Below are 14,626 nucleotides of genomic sequence, written 5' to 3' on the forward strand. Positions count from 1 at the left end.
GCAGTTTCAGAACAAGCCTGTGCCTCTCAGCCCTGGCTTTTGCGTCTAAAATTGTAAAGACCCAGAAGCTGGCCGGGGGGTGTGGGGAGAAGGACTTCTCTGGAGTCCCCAATGCGCTGAGGCAGAGCCAGGCCACGGCCTTTCTCCTTCATGACGGGCTGCTTCCCAGGTGAGGCCGTAGGCGGGAGGAGAGGAAGAGGGACAGTCTGGCCCAGGTTTGGGTCCTGGTTCTCGGGTGAGATGCCTTGGCGGCTGAGTTGACTGTCCCATGAATCCCCCCACGGGTGGCAGGGCCGTGGGGGGGGGCAGCCCTCCCCTCCCGCCAGCCTTGTTTGCGCAGGCTGAGCTCCAGGGGTCACTGCCGCTGACCTCAGAGTCCAAGAGTCCAGCTCACCCAGGAAGGACCTCGGGGCGGAGGGAGGGGCGTGCCTCTCGCTGACCCGGTCAGGCCAGATGGGTGCCTGCCTCCCTCTGGGTCGCTCCCTGAAGGCGGGAGTGGGGCGCTGGGCTGCTGTCCCGGGGACCACGCCCTGGGGGGCCCCTGGACGAGGGGCCCGTGTTTCTCCACCTGGAGAGAAGCAGCCGAGCCCAGTCCTGAGGGCCTGGAAGGGAGGTTTTTAATGGTTTGTTTATCTACACGTTCCCGTCCTGAACTTGCCGTTGGAGGGCATGAGTTCAGTGACACAGGTCACCTCCCAGGTGAACTTCAAAAGACGGGGCCTTCCTCAAACTGGAGGAAACCGGGAGCTGTTTTCCTCGCCTTCCTACCAGTCTTAATACTTATAAACGTATTTTCTACCTCTCTTTCTCTTCTTTTTTTTTTTAGAAAAAGTTTTATTACATTTTGGAAAGGAATTGTTGGGTCTTTCCCGATGGTGGGAATTCATGAGTTGCCTGCTTGACTGTCCTGGGCTTTATGCCCACGTGTTTCCTTCTGGTCCTAACTTTTCGAGAAACATGACAATCTGAAAACAGAAAGCCTAACAGCTCACCAGGTATTTTTCATTGCTCGTTCACGCGGCTCCTGCCCACACACTTCTACGGAGCAGAAGTCAGAGTGTGGGGAGCGTGTACTTCCTCACCAGGGCGCGTGGGATCGCAGGGAGGGGGAGAACCGTGCAGGAAGTGCCCTGCTCGCTCTCTCTCTCTCTCTCTCTCTCTCTCTCTCTCTCTCTCTCTCAGTTGTTTTCTCGGGTTTCCCTGTGTGGGGTGGGCCTGTGGGAACAGTGCAATGAGGACCTGGGTGGGTCACGCCGTCGGCTGGGACTCTGGTGCCGGGGAGCGAGTTGATGCCAGTTTTGTGGGTCTTCATGAACCTTAGGGACCCCCTGGAGACCTGGACCCCTCTCCAGGGAGGGGAGGCGGCCAGGGATTGACCTGCTGGTCCTGCAGTGTCTGTGGGTGGCGCAGGCCATGGTTTCGGGGCGAAATCTGCTGGCCAGGGTTTCGGTTTGAGTGTGCAGTGACAGTGTGGGGACCTGGAGGTCAGGTTGCTGTTGGAAGATGGTGTCAGGAGGTGGCGTGGGTAGGGGTGTAGCTGGTAAAGGAGGTGAGAGAGCCTGGGTCCTATGGCCTGGACCCTCCAAAGAGGGCACAGAGCCCTCTGCTTCCTCCCTTCCGCTCCTTCACTCCGCCCTCCCAGGCTTCAGTATTTTCAGGAAAAGTTTAGACCCTGAGCTTTGTCCTTCTGGCTCCAAAATAATAGGGCACCTCCACACCCCAGATAAGTAACCTGTAATGCAAACCTTTCGGGAACGTTCAAAGTCACACGTCTTCCGGCGACTGTTGGCAGGTGTCTTGGGGTTCATGTTAAAGCTGCCGCGTGGCACAGCGATCAGGATCAGACATAAAAAGTCCAGAAACAAACCTTGGCGCCAAACCTGTGTTTCCTTCATTTTTCAGTCCTATTTTCACGAGGCTTATCTGGCCATCTTGTTTGACTCATGGTAGGGCACGCAGTTAACTCGGAGTCGGTAGAACCTGAACTCTAAAAATAGCAGGTTTCTGTCCGGCCTCAGATTGCTATGCAAACCCAGTTCCTCTCACGTCCCCCATGTGGGTTAGAACTTCCAAACTCAGAGTTTCTTTCTTCTTCTTCTTTTTTTTTTTAATATATCTTTATTGATTTCAGAGAGGAAGGGAGAGGGAGAGAGAAACATCAACGATGAGAGAATCATTGATTGGCTGCCTCCTGCATGCCCCCTACTGGGGATCGAGCCTGCAACCCGGGCATATGCCTTTGGCTGGAATCGAACCTGGGACCCTTCAGTCCACAGGCCGACGCTCTATCCACTGAGCCAAACTGGCTAGGGCTCTTCTTCTTTTTAATCCTCACCTGAGGATATTTTTCCCATCGAATTTTAGGGAGAGTGGAAGAGAGAGGGAAAGACAGAGAAATATCGATGTAAGAGAAACGCATCGATGGGTTGCCTCCTGCACATGCCCCGAGCAGGGTCAGGTGCAGGGAGGAGCCTGCCACCGAGGTACGTGCCCTTGCCTGGAATTGAACCCAGGACCCTTCGGTCCACAGGCCAGTGCTCTGTCCACTGAGCCAAACTGGCTAGGGCCAAACTCAGAGTTCCTTCCAGTCCTTTGGATATTATTTCCTTGCTTCCTGTGAGCAGTGATAGTCCTGGTCTTGGGCACATGACCCTTCTCTGCTTTCTCCCAACCATATTTCTATTCAAACAGAAAAGGCAAATCTCAAATTTACAAACCCCCAAACCGACTCATTCCTAGACGCCCCTGGCTTAGCGTGGCCTCGTCTTCATTCCTCGTTCTCTCTCAGATCCTGTCCTCCCTGGGGTCAGGGCCAAGTCCTCTGTGATGCCGCTGACCTGTTCGCAGGTGATTGTCCTGATTGACTAGTTCACCTTCCTCTCCCTTTGCCTGTCCCCCCGCGTGACCAAGCCCTTGAACACCTGTGCCCTCTGTGCCTACACACACCAGGCAGATTCCTGGAGTATGTGGATAGTTTGTCTTACACGTGTGTGAGTCTTTTCCATCTTCTCTCTTTTGGGGCGACAAGAACCTTAAACATTCACAGTGGGGTGAGCGGCATGAAGGGGAGAGTTGGATTCTGCGTCGCTGCGTTCGGCAGCTGGTTCGGTGGGAAGGTGTGTGCCGCCAGCCAGCCTGGCCCTGCGGGGTGAGCTCTGGGCTTGAGGCACTTAGCGGAATCAGTCAGGCTGGCCGCGGGTCAGGAGCATCTACAGAGAACAAATCCGGGGCTTACCGACACCGTGGTTTGGCATAAACGGACTCACCATGATTGGTGGTTTAGGCCAAGAGGGTTTTTGGTGAATCCTCACCCAAGGCTATTTTCTCATTGATTTTCTTTTTTTTCCAGAGTGGAAGGGAAAGAGGGAAGGAGAGGGAGAGAGAGAGGAAAACATCGATGGGAGAGAGACACATCGATTGGTTGCCTGCCGCACGCACCCCGACCAGGATCGGGGATTGAACCTGCATCGCCTTGACTGAAAATCGAACCCAAGACCCTTCTGTGCGCGGGCCGTGGCTCTAACCATTGAGCGGCCCGAGGGGTGTGGAGCCCGCTGCTTCCTTCATCCCCCCAGTGTCCCAGTGCTCTTTTTTCTATTCTGGCACATTTTGAAAGCGTGGACAGCAATTTTTTTTTTTTAAATTAAATCTTTAAGGTTCAGATTATTACAGTTGTTCCTCTTTTTCCCCCCATAGCTCCCCTCCACCCGGTTCCCACCCCACCCTCTGCCCTTACCGCCCGCCCCCCCCCCCCCCCAAAACTCATCCAAAGGTGTACCTTTTTTGTCCAGTCTCTTCCCACCCCCCCCACACCCCTCCCCCCCAAAGAAAGGCAGCCCACTCCCTTTCAATGGCCCTGATTCCATTTAATAAAATCACCAGTTTATTCTGTTCATCAGAATATTTATTCACTTGATTTTTAGATTCACTTGTTGATAGATGTGTATTTGTTGTTCATAATTTGAAACGGTACCTTTTTCTTCTTCTTCCCCGTCTTAAAGGGGACCTTTCGGGAATTCAGTTAAAACTGGGTTAGGGGGGATGAACCCCTTTAGCTTTTCTCTATGTGTGAAGCTCTTTATCTGACCTTCAATTCTGAATGATAGCTTTGCTGGATAAAGTAATCTTGGTTGTAGGTTCTTGGTATTCATCACTTTGAATATTTCTTGCCACTCCCTTCTGGCCTGCAAAGTTTCTGTTGAGAAATCAGCTGACAGTCGTATGGGTATTCCCTTGTAGGTAACTGAGTTTCTTTCTCTTGCTGCTTTTAAGATTCTCTCTTTGTCTTTTGCTCTTGGCATTTTAATTATGATGTGTCTTGGTGTGGTCCTCTTTGGATCCTTTTGTTTGGGGTTCTATGCGCTTCCTGGACTTGTAAGTCTATTTCTTTCACCAGGTAGGGGAAGTTTTCTGTCATTATTTCTTCAAATAGGTTTTCAATATCTTGGTCTCTCTCTTCTTCTGGCACCCCCATAATTCGGATGTTGGTACGCTTGAAGTTGTCCCAGAGGCTCCTTACACTATCTTCATATTTTTGGATTCTTTTTGCTTTTTGCTTTTCCGGTTGGGTGTTTTTTGCTTCTTCGTAATTCAGATCTTTGACTTGATTCTTGTGATCCTCTGGTCCGCTGTTGGAAGTCTGTATAATATTCTTTATTTCAGTCAGTATATGCTTAATTTCTAGTTGGTCCTTTTTCACAACCTCAAGGGTCTCACTAGACATATTGAGGCTCTCATTAAATTTATCGGCGGTCTCACTAGATTTCTTGAGTGTCTCACTAAGTTTATCGGCAGTTTCTAGAAAATTCTTGAAAAACCTTATAAGTGTGGTTTTGAACTCTATATCCAGTAGTTTGCTTTCCTCCATTTCTGTCATTTGTGACCTGTTTCTTTGTCTCCGCATTTTTTATGCTTCCCTGTGTTGATAGAGTGGCTTTCTGTGCTAGGTGTCCTATAGGGCCCAGTGGCTCAGCCTCCCCAATTACCTGAGGTGGACACTCTTGGTGCACCCCCTTGTGGGCTTTGTGCACAGTCTTGTTGTAGTTAAGCCTTGATTGTTGTAGGTATCACTGGGAGGAATTGACCTCCAGGCCAACTGGCTGTGAGAATCAGCTGTGTCTGCAGTGGGAGAACTTCTGTGCTGGAGACACCCTTCTGGGCCAAGACTTGCTTCAGTGGGGCTTTGGTGCTCACTGAGTCTGCCCCCTGAGTGTGTCCCTTATGGATCTGAGGAGTTGTAATTGGATGGTCCCACTCTGACCACCGGGCACACTGGCTCCTGTATCTCTAAGGAGGTGCTAATCTAGCCTCTGCCTGAGGCTACCCAGCAGGAGCCAGCTGTGAAGGAATGCAAGCTGCTGTGGGGCCTTGGGCCAGCTGCAGTTTGTTAGGTAATTTTCAGATTGCAAAGGGCCAGGCCTTTCATATGCAAAAGCCTGCGCACAGCTTGGGCAGGGCGGGGTCCCAGGGGATCAACAGGGCGGAGCAAGCAGCTATGGCTGCTCCTCAGTCCTGCCCTAAGAGGCCCCGCTTCTCAGTGTCCCGGTAATCAGTGTCCCGGTAATCGCTGCAAGCACCTCTGAGAGAAAGCCGCCCTTGAGGTCCGACCGCTGCCAGACAGTCTAGCCAGCGCCTCTCCCCGTATGAGTCTGGGTCCCCAGAGACTTGCCCAGAACTGGAGTTCAGAGCAGTCGGGAGCTTGAGACTCCCTCCCGATTGAAAAAGACAAACCGTGTCCTCAGCCGCCAGCCCTTTCTGCGTGCGCCTCCGTACCTCTGCACTTTACTTCCACACCGCACCTCCTCTGAGTCTCAGTGTGCTTTTCTCTTTCCTTCTAGTTGTAGAATTTCCACTCAGCCAGCCTTCCTGTGGTTCTGGATGATACCTGTTTTATCTTTTATTTGTATTTTTGAAGTGGTTGTGCGAGGCAGCAATTTCCGGTGTTTACCTATGCCGCCATCTTGGTTTTCTGGTGGACAGCAATTCAATAGAAAAGAAGTAAAAGTTTGAACGAACGTCTTAGATCTCTGAGTGGACTGAGTGGCGAGAAGGGACCACCCCGGTCATTGCGAGCACGTGTTTGCACTGTAACAACGTGTTATTGTTCATTGTAGTGACAGCTTGGACATTGGATCCAAAAGTATTTTAAAACTGGGTCCGGCCCTTGCTGGTGTGGCTCAGTGGATAGAGCGTCGGCCTGCAGACTGAAGGGTCCCAGGTTCGATTCCGGTCAAGGGCACATGCCCAGGTTGCGGGCTGGATCCCCAGTGGGGGGCGTGCAGGAGGCAGCCAATCAATGATTCTCTCTCATCATTGATGTTTCTATCTCTCTCTCCCTCTCCCTTCATCTCTGAAATCAATAAAAAATAAAATAAAACTGGGCCGGTTTTAGTTGTAGCCTGGGAGGAAAGCCACAATAAGACCTGGGACGGTGGACAGTGATGGGCATGGGAGGGCCTTCCACGCTGCGCGGGTGGCCAGGGAGGTCCGTAGGACTCGCTAGCTGGATGCCAAGGGGAGAGGGACCGTTTCTGAGGGGGTGGGTGGCTGGAGGCCTCTCGGTTTCTGAGCAGCAGAGCCGTGTGGCTCAGCATCGACGCCCAACAGTCTGGGTCGGCAGGCTGCACCTGAGCATGTCCCTGCCTGCCTTGACCTCCACCTTTGCACACGTGTGCCTCTCGGAGGCATGCCCTCGAGGGGCTTGCTGTAACCCCGGCTCCCGTCTGCGGAGGACCGTCTGCGATCCTGGACGTTCACAGAGCGTGGACGCAGCGGAAGCAGGCAGCAGCGTCCCTCGGCCGTGTGGCGTCTGGTTCCTGGCTTGTGAGGGACGAGATGGCCCGGTGCCTAGACAGCCTTCTGCACAAGCTCGTTTTTAACAACAGACCCAGCCCTGGCCGGGCGGCTCAGGTGGTGGGAGCATCGTCCTGTGCACCAAAAGGTTGAGGTTTCGATTCCCAGTCAGGGCACATACCTAGGTTACAGGTTCGATCCCCTGTTGAGGTTTGTACAGGAGGCAACCATCTCTCTCTCCCTTTCTCTCTCAAATCAATGGAAACATGTCTTTGGGTGAGGATTTAGATAAGTAGATAAGGAGGAAGGTAGATAGAGATAAGACTTGGGCCTGAAGCCTTGCTGTGGGTCTGTCCTAGGTTAAGTGGCAGAACAGGTCAGGCACAGCAGCGGGGGGCTTGAGACCAGAGGGCGTGGTGAGCGGTGAGCGGCCTCCTGCTTCTGGTCAGGCCCCATCGCGTGTCCCAGGAGGAGGGAACCTGGTGTGGGGTTGATGGGAGATGCCAGGACACCAGTGACGATGAGACTGGGCTCTCACTCTGGTCCTTAAACAGTCGCCGGTTTCCCCCCTGGATTCCACCTTTTCCAGCTTCTGTGGTTCCTCTCTGGGTTGGGGGATGGGACAGAGAATCCCTGAGCCCAGACCTTGTCCAGCTGCCCTGAGACAGTGCTGTTTCCCCCTCCCTGCCCTCCGGGTGCACGCACTGCTGTCCCTGCCAGAGCCTGTTATGCAGAACTGCCCTCCTGCCCAGCGGCCTCAGCCTCCCTGCAGCCCTGAAGCTGGGTCTCCGGGTGGTTTCAGAAAGGGGAGCGGGCGCGGCTCCGTGGCTGAGCATCGACCTAGGAACCAGGAGGTCACGGTTCGATTCCAGGTCAGGGCACATGCCCGGGTTGTGGGCTCAGTCCCCAGTAGGGGGCGTGCAAGAGGCAGCTGATCAGTGACTCATCATTGATGTTTCTCTCTCTCTCTGTCTCTCCCTCTCCCTTCCTCTCTGAAGTCAATAAAAATATTTAAAAAAATAAAATAAAACAGAAAGGGGAGCGGTGTTGAGGGGGGTAGGGGTGTGTTGCACAAGTGACGCAGCTCCTGTCCTGGTCGTTCCACAGCCATTCTCAGCCTCCAGAGGCGATGGGCTTTGGGGTGAGTGTGGGTGAAGCACGGCATGAAGTTCGTGTGTTCCCCGAACCCAGGACGCTGAGATGCTGACTGCGCTGGGGGGTCGCTCTTCTCTGGGTGTGGCCGGCTGGGGGGGCGGACTTCCCAGCTAGAGGCTGGAGGCAGGCATCGGGCAGGGCTCCCCTCTCTGCTCCTAAGGATCTCAAGCCAGAGCTACTTGAAGCTGAACGGAGAGAGCGCTTACGGCCGTGAAACGGCACCCGAGACGGCAGGTGCCTGGGCGCCGTCCCTGACTCCCGCTGGGGACTCCCTCCTCCATGGTGTCAGCGGCGCGGCTGTTCTGGGACGGCCTGTGAGGGAGCAAGGCCTCCGCACTGACCCGCCCTGAATAGTCCCGGGTCCATGAGCGTGGCCAGCAGGTCTCGTGGCTGATGGGTGTTGGGTTCACTGCCCTTCTTTCTCCTGTAACACAGGCGCCTTTGTTTCTCTCTCAGCTCCAACCTGAACATCAATGACGTCCTGGGCAATTACTCACTGACGCTCGTGGACGCGCTGGACACGCTGGCAGTAAGTACCCGGCCTCACTGTGCTTTTAATTCATCAAGAGGTTTTGGGGTGTTACCCCTAGCTCCCCGCCAGGATGGGGATTCCAGGAAACCTGATACTCACCATATATTCCCAGCTTTCATAACTGTTTTTAATATATTTGTATTGATTTCAGAGAGGAAGGGAGAGAGAGAGATAGAAACATCAATGATGAGAGAGAATCATGGATCGGCTGCCTCCTGCATGACCCTACTGGGCGTGCAACCAGAGCAGGTGCCCTGACCGGGAATTGAATCGTGACCTCCTGGTTCATAGGTTGGTGCTCAGCCACGGAGCCACACCAGCCAGGCCTTACCTGTTTTTTCTTTTCATGGCCTTGACGCCCAGAGCAAGAAAAGTATTGCAGGTGAAATGAGGGAAAATGTGATGATTTGGGGGAAACCTATTTTTCTCCCAGTTTCTCACTATTTTATTGCCTCCAAGAGTCAAAAGAGCATTTCGTTCGTGCCCATAGTGACCCAACCTTCACAGCAGGAAAAAGAAGGTTTCAGGAGGAAAAGACACCCCCTGAGGGTTGGTCAGTCCCTGACCCTGTGCGGCCCTGAGCCCAGGCCTCTGCCATGGCCTGTCCTCGCTGCCCGTGCTCTGGACAGACCCACGGGCTCCCCTCGTGCTGCCTGTGTCCCCCATTGACCGGGAACAGAAGGCCTTTGACCGGCTGCAGGGCAGGTGGGGCGTGAGCTCTGTGGCAGGTGCTCATTGCCAGGCCTCCCAGCCTCTGCCACCTGGTGCGGCTCCCAGGGGACGGCTCCGATCTCTCCCTGCATGTCCAGCAAGCCTTCGCCCTTAGCACCTCCTCCTGTGGTCTGAGCTTGTGAGCGGGTGAAGCGTGGGGAGTGAGTTGTGCAATGCTGGCGAGGTTTGCATCAGCGCCGGCCAGCGCGTTGCTCGAAGGAGAGGTGCCAGCACGGCCGGAGCTGGAGAGCTGATTGCATTCCACGGCCGTCTAATGGGGGAGCCGGGTGGAGCTGCCCGGCTGGGGCCGCCAAGCACTTGTCTCCCAGGATCTCCTCCTGCATCTGTGACTCCACCCCCTCGTCCGCCATCGCCCACCCCGTGTGCCCAGACCAGTCCGTGCAGCCCTCGGAGGACTGACCTGTCGAAGATAACAGGCTGACTCAGCCACAAGTGCTGCTTAACGAAGTCTCAGGACGCCTGCGCAGCTGTGAAAGCCCCGCCCGCGTCCTGCGTGCCTCCATCCCCCGCTGTTCAGGGCCTTCTCCTTGTCATTCACCGCACTCTCCACGTCTAGAGCAAGTGTGTGTGCAAAAGTGACTTTCTGCTGCGCCAGCCTTTCCCAGCACAGACTCCAAGGGCATCCTCTTTGAACGTAGAAGTCTGTCCCCAGGGAACTTGCAGAAGTCTGCACGTCGGTCCCAGGGCTGGGAGCCATAGCGCACGCCGGCATCTTAGAGGCGCTGACAAGTCCCGCAGTCCGGACCCGTCTTCCTCCCCCGTCCAGACCAGCCGGAGAGAGGGCCTCGGACCTGCTGGCTGATCTGACTGCAGTGGCCAGTGACCGTCGCCACTTCTTCTTCACCTTCCCCTTGACCTGAGATCAGACCGGCAGCTGCAGCTGCCAACAGACAGAGGTGCTGCCCAACATCTGGAAGGAAGCAGGCCTCTGTGGTTTCCATTGTACAACATCCGGCCTTTGCTGGGCTTTTGCTTCTGTTGAGGTTTCCTCTCTGCTAACATGTCAGAGAGGCTCCCACAGATGTGCAGCTGGGCCCTGGGAGATAGGATCTCCTGGCCGGGCCGGCTGGCGGCAGCCACAGCGCGATGGCGCCATCTTTTACAAAGAAAGAGCGTGCGGGCCAGAGCCGAGCCGCCTGTACGTGCTCTGCCTGTGGCAGGGAGGGACAGCGAGGGGCAGAGGCCCGCAGACCAGGGAATGCTCGGGAATCAGGCACCTGAAAAATATGTCTCAGAGACGGTTTGTGTTTCCTTGTTTTTCGTGTGTGTGTCCTTACGATGTCATCACAGTTCCAGGATTACCATAAACATTTTTTAAATATATTTTTATTGATTTCAGAGAGAAAGGGAGAGAGAGACATCAATAATGAGAGAATCATTGATCAGCTGCCTCCTGCACGCCCCCTACTGGGGATCAAGCCCGAAACCTGGGCATGTCCCCTTGACTAGAATCAAACCCAGGGGGGACCCTTCAGTCTGCTCTATCCACTGAGCCAAACCAGCGAGGGCTGTCGTAAACTTTTGAACAGCATGAAGGCATTTCATTTCTGATTAATCTAAAAAGTTTTGTGCCCAGTTAGCACTTCTCATGGAGAGAGCAGCTTGGTGTGACGTCATGCCCACGCATCCAATAGGGATCGGGGTTCGAGGCCTTTTTAAAAATATGTTTTTATTGATTATAGAGAAAGGGGAAGGGAGAGGGAGAGAGAGATAGAAACATCAGTGAGAGAGAAACATCGACTGGCTGCCTCCCGCACGCCCCCTACTGGGGATCGAGCCCCCACCCGGGCATGTGCCCTGACCAGGAATCAAAAGCGACCTCTTGGTTCATGGATGGAGCTCAACCACTGAGCCACGCCGGCCGGGCTAGGGTATGTTTTCAAAGGGACCGAGCTGATTGTCTCTTGTGTTTTGTTTGTTTTGAATGTCACTGGACTTGTGCTTTGCTCCAAAAGATAACACTTGTATTTCTCCGCGCACGTAAATAACTGTGTCCCAAGCCTCCGTCGTTTCCGGGTGTTTGGGTGCCGGGCTCCCAGCTCCGAGCTGTCCGTGTGTTTGAGGAGCAGGAGGGAAGGTCGCAGTTTCGTTTCTTCCGTTTGGGGGTGGGTGTTTCCTCGTTCCCAGGATTCGGGAACTCTGATACCTGAGTGAGGGGAAGGGGGAGGGAGGGGCTGATGGCGACCGAGGAACGATGCTCAGTGTTACCGTTTGCAGACGTGATTGCTGAGTTGGAGGCCGGGGCTGGCCAGGTGTCCTCGGAGATGCCCCCAGAGCTCACTGGGTTTCACCAGGTGCAGCGGGGGAGGGTGTGGCCCCGCCCCTGGGTCCTTCAGCCCCGCCCCCTCTGTTACAGATCATGGGAAATTCATCTGAGTTCCAGAAGGCGGTCAAGTTGGTGATCAACACCGTGTCATTTGACAAAGATTCCACCGTGCAAGTCTTCGAGGCCACCATCAGGTAAGACAGCAGGTGAAATGCCGGCGGGCTGCCTCTGTGTGGGAACCACTCCCGCGAGGTCCTCCGCAGAGAGATCGGGGCAGAGGCCACGGAGGCCGCGTGGCGCCCTGGCCATTTACCCCTTCAGTCTTGATGTTTCAGAGTAACTGCATTTTGGACTGACCAGAAAGACACGCGCTTTGACGGAGGTATGAGAGGGGGTCCCTCTCAGGCGGGTCTGGGCTCGCTTCCTTCCCTGGCGGTGTCCTGGGAAACCCCTGGGAATTTCTGAAGGAAATGAGCGCCCCATCTCCGCTGCCACCACGGAGGGAGGAGCCCTGCTGACACTCTGGGTGTGGCTCCTCCTTGCGTTTGTGTCACTAACACGGTGGCGTGGGTTCTGTACCCAGTTTTGTATCTTGCCTGTTTAGCTCGATATATTATGACTATTTTTCTATGTCGTTTAAACTTTTTTTAAAATATGTTTTTATTGATTTCAGAGAGGAAGGGAGAGGGAGAGAGAGATGGAAACATCAATGATGAGAGAGAATCACTGATCGGCTGCCTCCTGCACGCCCCCGCTGGGGATGGAGCCCACAACCCAGGCATGTGCCCTGACAGGGAATCGAACTGTGACCTCCTGGTTCCTAGGTCCATGCTCAACCACTGAGCCACGCCGGCCAGGCTCATTTAAACTTTTTGAAATTGTATTACTGCGTAATATTCCAGAGGTCACATTAAAATTGTGAAAGCGTTCATTCTGAAAAAAAGTCACAGTCCACTTCAGATCCCTGGAGGGGACACAGCGCTCACCTGGGGCCTCCCCCTGCGAGCAGGTCTCCTCCTTCCTCGCCTCCTTGAACGGGTTGGAGAATAATTCATCGTTGCTCGGCTGCCAGAGCAAAAGATTTCGTCTGTGTTGTGTTGCCGGTTCTGTTTCTTAGGAGCCACGTGCTCCCCCAAGTGAGGGGAACCAGCGTGATGTCTTAGCATAAAGGTCATGTTGGCTGAGAGCCATTCGATCGGCCCCCGCCCCCGCTGAGGCGGTGGGATGACAGACCTCGGCGTTACTTCCCGTGGCCTCATCCCCGGGGCCCCCAGATGAAGGCCCCGTTACTCCCTTTCAGTAAAAGTAGTGAATGAGGAGCAGGCGGTTCTTATCGGCTGGGAAGAACCTTGGGAGGCCCGAGCCCAGGCAGGTTGCAGGCTCTGTCTCTCGAACAGGGTTGTGCGCGTTCACAGCCAACGTGATGCTGCCGTTTCTGTGTCCCTCCTGTCACCAGGGTCCTGGGCAGCCTCCTGTCCGCCCACCGGATAATCACGGACTCCAAGCAGCCCTTCGGCGACATGACCATCAAGGACTACGACAACGAGCTGCTGCACATGGCACACGACCTGGCCGTGCGGCTCCTGCCGGCCTTTGAAAACACCAAGACGGGGATTCCCTATCCCCGGGTAGGCTGGCCAGCTCCCGCCGTCTCCCTGAATGAAAATCTCTGTTAGCAACGTATCTGGGGGGAGGAAAGGGGCTGATATACAAGGGACAGCTGTGTCTTTGAGAGAATCGGCCCTAAATACGATGTAGACGTTTTTCCATTCTTGTGGCATTTACCGAGCACCTACTGTGTGCCGGCATACAGCACATACCTGCCGTAATCCTCCTCCCCAGGACGGAGCTATGTTCCTGGCTCAGCATTGTCCCTCCACGGGTGGGGTTCATACCCCCGGCTACAAGCCGTGTGGGGTGGGTCTTCATTTCCCCTGGGGTCCGTCTCCCCGAGACTGGTGACTGTCATGTGACCGCTCCCCACGGTTGCTTCCCCGTGAAGCCTGCACAGACAGCACATTTGCTGCTGGTTTATTTGCTGCTGGTTTAAATGCAAGGCCTGGAGTGAGAGTCCACCCCTGCGGGTCTGATTCCCCGAGCCCACGACTCCCCTGGGACTTGAGTCAGCCGCTTGGGCCCCCGGCAGGGAGTGGCCAGGCCCTGGCGCCACGGTGACGGAGCGGTCTGTCCCGCCTCGCTGGCTCCTTCTCCCCAGTCTGAGCAGGAGTGAGCTCCGAGAGCTCCCGCAGACCAGTAAGTGACTGCACAGTGGCCTAGTCTCCCGCACCGGCCTCTCCTTTGTGTCTTTGCTGATCCCGGCCAGGCAGGAGGCAGAGGCGGCCAGGCAGGAGGCGGAGGCGGCCAGCTGACTCACCGAAATTCAGTCTAAGGGCGGGGCCTCGCCTGCTGGCCCTGCGGGTTCCTTGAGTTTTGCCGCAACCCCCCCCCTTTTTTTTAAAGACTTTTATTGATTTCAGAGAGGAAGGGAGAGGGAGAGAGACAGAAACATCAACGATGAGAGAGAATCACCGGCCAGCTGCCCCCTGTACTCCCCACACCAGGAATTGAGCCTGCAACCCAGGCATGTGCAACCCAGGAATCGAACTGTGACCTCTTGGTTCATAGGTCAACGCTCAACCACTGAGCGACGTTGCCTGGGCACCACGAACCTCTGTCTCTTCCCATCTCCCATCCGCAGGTGAACCTGAAGACGGGCGTCCCCCCCGACAGCAATAACGAGACCTGCACGGCCGGCGCCGGGTCCCTGCTGGTGGAGTTCGGGATGCTGAGCCGGCTGCTGGGGGACTCCACGTTCGAGTGGGTGGCCCGCCGCGCAGTGAAGGCCCTGTGGAGCCTCCGGAGCAGCGGCACGGGGCTGCTAGGTGTGTGCGCCTTCTCAGCCATGGGGCTCTGCACCTGGGCCCCGACCCTCCCCTTCTCAGCCATGGGGCTGTGCACCTGGGCCTTGTCCCTCCCCTTCTCAGCCATGGGGCTGTGCACCTGGGCCCCTGACCCTCCCCTTCTCCAGCCATGGGACTGCACACCTGGGCCCTGTCCCTCCCCTTCTCAGCCATGGGACTGCACACCTGGGCCCCGCCCTTCCCTTCCCAGCCATGGGGATGTGCACCCTGGCCCCCGCCCCTCCCATG

At 55.4% G+C, this 14,626-nt stretch overlaps 1 protein-coding gene across 1 annotated transcript in view; it reads left to right on the forward strand.

Moving 5' to 3' along the window:
* Positions 1 to 8,377: 8,377 nt before the first annotated feature.
* EDEM1 (ER degradation enhancing alpha-mannosidase like protein 1) overlaps positions 8,378 to 14,626 on the forward strand; it is a gene marked incomplete at its 5' end in the record, with an annotated part of 13,441 nt that continues 7,192 nt past the window's right edge. The window contains 4 exons of the mRNA XM_023747272.1: positions 8,378 to 8,476; positions 11,568 to 11,671; positions 12,934 to 13,105; positions 14,176 to 14,359. Of these exons, the coding sequence (XP_023603040.1) occupies positions 8,378 to 8,476; positions 11,568 to 11,671; positions 12,934 to 13,105; positions 14,176 to 14,359 (559 nt within the window). The remainder of the gene's footprint in view (positions 8,477 to 11,567; positions 11,672 to 12,933; positions 13,106 to 14,175; positions 14,360 to 14,626) is intronic.

Source organism: Myotis lucifugus, unplaced genomic scaffold (assembly GCF_000147115.1).
Source record: "Myotis lucifugus unplaced genomic scaffold, Myoluc2.0 scaffold_828, whole genome shotgun sequence".
Lineage (NCBI taxonomy): Eukaryota > Metazoa > Chordata > Mammalia > Chiroptera > Vespertilionidae > Myotis > Myotis lucifugus.